Source organism: Halyomorpha halys, unplaced genomic scaffold (assembly GCF_000696795.3).
Source record: "Halyomorpha halys isolate HHAL.00 unplaced genomic scaffold, Hhal_1.1 Scaffold2.1, whole genome shotgun sequence".
NCBI classification, from domain to species: Eukaryota; Metazoa; Arthropoda; class Insecta; order Hemiptera; family Pentatomidae; genus Halyomorpha; species Halyomorpha halys.
Window position 1 is genome coordinate 965,373 of NW_027111560.1, and position 7,246 is coordinate 972,618.

Below are 7,246 nucleotides of genomic sequence, written 5' to 3' on the forward strand. Positions count from 1 at the left end.
TATTACAGTCATGTAGATCAGTCTTTTGTAATGAATTGGAAGTTTAGACCGTTTGTCTAGTAAGTGCTGTAATAGTCGAAATCGACCTGCAGTTTCCTGTCTTTTCAGTCTCGTGTGAGGATTCCAGGTTAATCGTTTGTCCAAATGTAGTCCAAGTTAGCGGATCTGTTCGACAGGGGTAAGAGTAACATTATTAAATAGAAACTGTAGGGCAGTCGATTTTCAAAATGTTAAGAAAAAAAAATTAATTTTTCATTTGGAGCTATATATCTTTAAAACTACCAATAGCACAAGAAAACATAAGAGAACGTGATTTAAAGAAGAGTAAACTTTCTGAAACATGAGCTCTAAAAGAACTATTTGCGCTCAATAGTTCTCGAGATATAGCTTTTTAAATTACAACATTTCATAAAAAATGCACTGAAAAATCAGAAGTTAGTGAATTTATTTAGAGAAAACTATTTCTCAAAAACCATTCGACGTACAAATGTCTATTAGCACTCAAATTAAAGCTAGTTTAGTGTAAAGTAGTAGTTTATGACGTTTATCTTCGTAGGACTAGTAGTTTTTATGATATTCGACAAAATAACTTCACAAAATGTTGATTTCTGGTTGTTCGTACAAAACTTTTGATTTATGACAAATGTATCTCAAGAACCATACGACATACAGATGTCTGCCAACTGTAGTAGCTTTTATGATATTTTCCAAAATAAATTAACAAATTGTTAATTTATAGTTGTTCGGATATAATTTTTGAAAATATCATATAATCTACTACTCCTACGAAGATAAACGTCATGAACTACTTTGTAGTGTATTTAATTAGCTTTGATTTGAGTGCTGGCAGACATCTGTACGTCGAATAGGTTTGGAAATATAGATTTATCTAAATAAATTCACTAACTAGTGATTTTTCAGTGCATTCTTTATTAAATGTTGCAATTTAAAAAGCTGTTTCTCACCAACTAATGAACGTAAATAGCTCTATTAGGGCTCATATTTTAGAAAATTAATTTTACTGTAAGTGATGTTCTGTTATATTTGTTACTGTTGCTTGTAGTTTTAAAGATACAGAGCTCCGAATTAATTTTTTTTTTTTAACGTTTTGAAATAGTTACAATTTTTGATTCCCCCTACGTATACTTGGCAGACTCGTCAATGTTGACTAGTTACCATACATAGTGTATATTAAAGTAATCAAAAATTGGGGTGAAATAGCTACTTTCCTCCCCCCCTTGGACTTATATACTATGAAAATATTTCATTTTAAATTCCTTTTTACTTTGGAAATACCGCTGGAGAACACAGGAAGAGCTTACGAAGTCACCTTCTCTAGGTACTACAATACTATAGAAACTTTTTCCATAACTAATGTAAGACCTGTCAATTTCTTTTTACATTATAAAATCCCCAACAGCATACTGTATTTGACGTTTCGCGCTTTAAAGTTGTTCGATTTTCGAACATAATAAAAACATTAAATATCGCGTTAATCTATCATAATTGAAGGATTTATTCCAGCACCATAACAGTCATTGGAGTCCCATCGGGTGACCACTATTGCTATTAAGCAACCATAATTTTATGGTGATTGATTATTACGAAAAATTGAATTCTCAAACGAGTTTGTTCGTTTTTTACTTATTCTTCGCTTCGTATTTTATGCAAGTTCTCAAAACCCGTAAAAACTAGTTATAATTTACGCCTTCAGAACATCGGAAACATCATTAATACAATATCGCTTTCAAATTACATTTTTTATGAGAACCCTTTATTGTAAATATATCTTTCAAACTTCATTCACCTTAACTGAGAGTTAACAAGTTTTATTTTCAAATTCTCAAAAAAGTGGGATGTCAATGATTCTTGAAGAGGCATTACCTGTAGCAGGGAAATGATGAAAATGTAGATTTGATCAAATCTCTAACGTAAATAATCAATTTAACAGATTTTAAAATAACAACTCTGTGGAGTGATTGCCCAAAAGAAGTATGTGATTTGATCAAATCCCGTAACTGTTTTAGTACAAAGTTGAAATAATATTGGTTAAACTTTTAAATTATTTATTTAGTCACCAATGCATTATTAAAGGAAGAGAAATTAATACAATAATGGCCATTGAAAGATAAGCTATTTATTTGGAATTAATTAACAAAAGAAATGAGTAGTTAAGCTGATATTATGAAAAACAAACAGGATATTTTTAGTGTAATTTTAAATATTTTTATTAAATGTAATTTATAAATAATCACGTTCATTCATTTTTATTAAAACACGTTGTTGATTTGTGGCATACACAGTACTTATTTTCATCTTTTCACTAAATGTGAAGAGATTTGATCACATCACTTACTTTCTAGTCTCCTTATCAAACTGTTTATTATAAATAGAGGTTATATTTATTTAGTTTAAAGAAGAAAAATGGTGGTATGTATGAATAATAATACCTATAAATGGAGTTGGCTTTAAATTAATTTGATAGTAAATAATTTACAAAATTTTCCTTTACTTACAAACTCAACAGTACAAGTAACTAAATTATTTGAATCAACAAAACTGGTGAGCCCCGTCTGAACACAAAGTACAGACTATCCCTTTCCAAAAGATCAAATTTCCTCAGCCCTCTCTTCAAATGTGTTACCAATACAGAAAAGGTGGCTACTCTCAACCCATTTTCATCATATCAACCCCACACACCCATGGAGCTTAGAAGAAGAAAAAATCTATATAAAAAATTATTTACCATCATCTTAAGTTAAGGCCAATGCTATTTCAATCGGGCTATCCTGAAAGATAAATGAAGAGTGACTTTACAATACAAGAGCATTATACATTTTCTAAACATGATATATTTTATATGATTCTTTGCGGTTTTCAGAAGAAAGGGTTACTTGGGAGATGTCGCTGTCGAAGGTGGCAGTGAAAGAAAGTGTTACATAATGCAAGAAGAAAGTCTCCACCCTCTTTTGACTGTTCGAGAAGCTATGAATATCGCTGCGTCTCTCAAACTTGGATCGTCGGTAACCCCTAAGCAAAGAGGACACAGGGTCAGTTTCACAATATTAATTGAAAATTAGTGGTTTAAGATATTTTTCAAATGCTATTCCAAGTACGTGCTAAGTATGGTATGTACCATGCTTATTTTAAAAATCAGCCTTGAACTTTTTTAACTATTGAAACAATATATTGTAATAATTTAAAATTATTAAAAATAAAAAAAACTAAATTTTATATTTTTAACTTAAATTCTGATATCTAAAAGATAGCTTGGGTTCAAATTTAAAAACTTTAATATTAAATAGATAATAGAATTTTATTTAAATTTTATAATATAAAAACTCTTAATCTCAGGGCGGGTTGCTAGGCAATCAGAAACTGACACTTACAATAATTACACTTAATTAAATTAATATCTCTTTTACACATGTGTTTAAATTTAGTTATAACAAAACTAACCAATTTCATAAACTCTTCTTTTGATGATTCTTGGTATCTTCTTTTCTATAACGCTATTTCCTACCGTCAAAATGCCTTCCAGCCCTTCCAAAAAGCTATGTCTCTCTCACAACAATGGCTTCCAATCTTTCCCGCTTTCAGCCGACGGACGTCCTCTCATCAAGCAATCCAAACTCAGAGTACCTTTTTCTTCTTGGGCGACTCTTGGTTGTCCTCTTTTTTCAAGATGTCCACCCTTGCTGGACAGAAATTGATGACCACCTCCTCATCCTGGAAACATCATTTCCCAATCGCGCCCAAACAACGAATGCTAGCCAAAAACCAAAACCTGTCTCGATGTTGCTTGTAAACATCGATTGTCGCACAACAGTTAGGGATTTTTGCAAATGATTTACTTTCTGAATATTATTCTTTAGTACTATTTCTTGACTTATATTTTTTCTTAAATTTACTGTATTTTCAATTATGATGGGAAGAGTTAAAATAGTTTTTATGATATTTGAATCTACTCAACATGGCCTTAGTTCCACGGACTTTTTGAATGATACATACCGCCATCTTGGTTCTGTATTGAATCACGAATTTATTATGGGCAATGAAAATTGGTTAGCTTGCTTTTTGGATAAACAAAACAAATGAACAATATTAAAATGATACATAAAATAAAACATATTAAAAACCCTTTATACATCAAAATATACTATTTACTCAAAAAGAGCATATTGCAATATATATAAATGAAAGATGATCAAAATGAAGTAAGATAGCATAGATAGGGAATCAAGTGATAGCACTGGTTTGAATCCTATGCTAAATTTCTTTTTGATAGAAAATATGTGGGTTTTTAGGCGAGAACTATGGTTTAACAGATGCATTTAGATGCCCCCCCTCATCATGGACAAACCCAGAAAGGGGCAGCTACTACCCCTCTCCTCCTTCCCCTCTAGAAGTAAAAAAAAATTAAAGTTTTTTTTCAAGCTAATACTAATTCTAATAACTAATAAATCACTGCAATAGTTATGTATAATTTTTCTAAAATTTAGATTTCATTCGCCTTTTCTGTGCTGAAATGTGACAACCTGAACGACCATGGCTTGACATCCCCCTATTTCAATAGAGTTAATGGTTTACCGTGGATTTATATAATGAGAGGTGCAGTCAGTGAAGAACACAAATAAGTAAATATTTGTTATTACTGCCAATGTTTTGGCCAGAATTTCAAGCCTTCCTCAGTGCTAAGAACAAAAAACAAGATAACAAACAATGAATAAAAGGATAAACAGAATGATGAGAAAATAAGAATAATCATTCATCATCAAATCATTCTGTATATCCTTTTATTCATTGGTTGTTATCTTGTTTTTGTTCTTAGCCCTGTGAAAGCTTGGAATTCTGGTCAAAACATTGGCAATAATTCGTAAGTTCTTACATATTTGTGTTCTTCACAAAGGGTTCATGTTCATGTTCACAAATTGTTGATATTCATGTTCTCATTATAATTTATTTATATTTATAACAATTTTTTTTTCTTATGCTGTATTAGGTTAATAATTTTCCATTTCCCTCTTGGCAAGGCACAAGCAGCAATTCATGAGGTCGTGTAAGTCATTGGTACCAATGTTGCAACTTTATTTGTAAAACAAATTTTGAATCTTATATGCATAAAATCAATTACGATTTAGATAAAAATAGTTTTGAAAATACATAAAAATATTTTTGGAAAGTGAAAATTGATATTTTTATATAACAACTAGAAGCACCCCTTGGTTTTATCCGTATTAAATGTTTATTATATATGCGTATTTCTTTTACAGGATGAGTACATGGCCAAAGGCATCTTTTTAATTGAATAAAATCAGAGATTTATCTGGAAAAACAAAACTATCAATTACTAAAAATAAAATTAACCTGACTAACTTCATCAAAATATTATTTAAATAGAAGGAATGTGGTCCTTTGTTGATGGTGGTTGTTGTCAAAAAAACTCAAATAGTAATTAAATAATTTGTTATACATTTATGGAGGGGGGGGGTGTAATGTTTCAACAGGGTTGACACCCCACCCCTATTTTCTTCATTATTTTTCTTTTTTCTTGACCGTTATTCTTATTTTCTGTCTTTTAGTATGTACTGTAATTTTATATGTCACTTTTACCTACTTTTTTATTTCTTATTGTCAAGTTTTCATTAATTGTCTTGTTTCATTTATTCTTATTTATTTATACTTTTCATTGTATATCTTATTTATATTTTCATTAATTTAGTTTGTTTATTTTTATGTAAACTATCACCTATTTTAAATCATTTTAAGCCATAACTTAGTTTACTTTTATTTCATTATATCCTTATTTTATTTTTTTGTATCACTTTTAGCCCTGACAAAGTCCTGGAAAGTGGGGCGAAATGTTGGCTCACAATAAATATTTAAATTAATATTTGAGTTATTTTGACCACACCCTTTTAGTACAAGAGCCAAAGAGAAGAAAAAAGCAGTAATTTCACCCCAATTTGTGATTACTTTAGTGAAAACTATGAACAATTACTAGTCAAAATTTATGTGTCATAAAAAATGGCTTTAGAGGGCTTAAAAAAAAATGATTTTCATTTGGAGCTCTATATCTTTAAAATTACTAACAAAACTAGAAAACCTAAGAGAACATTATTTAAAGTAGAGTAAATTTGCTAAAATATGAGCCCTAATAGAGCCATTTATGTTCAATAGTTCCTGAGATATAGCTTTTTAAAAAGCAACATTTCATAAAACAAAGCACTGAAAAACCAGCAGTTCGTAAATTTATTTTGAGAAATGCATATCTCAATACTATTACTAAGTTATAGTAAATTAAATTAGCTTTAATTTTATTACTGACATACATCTTATGGTTCCCGAGATATAGATTTCTCAAAATAAATTTACGAACTTCTGATTTTTCAGTATATTTTTTATGAACTGTTGCTTTTTAAAAATATATATCTTGGGAACTATTGAACATAAATAGTTCTATTGGGGTTCATATTTTAGCAAATTTACTCTACTTTAAGTGATGTCCACTTAGGTTTTCCAGTGTTGTTGGTAGTTTTAAAGGCATTGAGCTCCAAATGAAAAATTATTTTTTTTTAGCATTTTGAAACAGTAGCAATTTTTTATTACCCCTCACCATACTTTGTAGACTCATCAATTTAGACTAGTAATTATACATAGTTTTTATTAAAGAAATCGAAATTTGGTGTGAAATAACTGCCTTTTTTTCCCCCCAGCTTGTGTATATTTTATATATTATGCACGGTCAATCAATGATCTTCCAAAATATTAATTTAACTTTAGTTTTTTAAATAAACTCAAGGATTTTAAGTCAAATGAAGGATAAACTGAGTATAACCTTAAAAGTGTATACAAAACTGTCCAAAATTGAATGTTTTAAATTATTGTTTTATACAATAACTAATTGTAAAACCTATTTATAATGTTCTAAATTTTAAAACCTTTATTTATGACATAAGAACTAAAGTTTCTTCTTTGTTTCTGTTCAACCTTTACCTTTGAACAACCCTGATGAAGCCCTGCAAAGTGGGGCGAAACGTCGGAAAATAAATAGGCGTAAACTATTTCTGTTTCTCTTTTGACCGCAACCCTGACCATCTTCTTATATATCAATTTTTACTGTCAACTATATTGTAATAATTTTTAAAAATATAAAAAATAAAATAAAAAAGAATCTGAATAGTTTTTTAACTTTCTTTCAAATATAAAGGATAATTTGGGTTCAAATTTAAGAACTTTACTCTTA

General features: G+C 29.5%; 1 protein-coding gene across 1 annotated transcript in view; it reads left to right on the top strand.

Moving 5' to 3' along the window:
• LOC106682081 (ATP-binding cassette subfamily G member 4) overlaps positions 1 to 7,246 on the top strand; it is a 212,126-nt gene that overhangs the window by 183,791 nt on the left and 21,089 nt on the right. Inside the window, exon 3 of the mRNA XM_014422781.2 lies at positions 2,882 to 3,050. Coding sequence (XP_014278267.1) covers positions 2,882 to 3,050 — 169 coding nt within the window. The remainder of the gene's footprint in view (positions 1 to 2,881; positions 3,051 to 7,246) is intronic.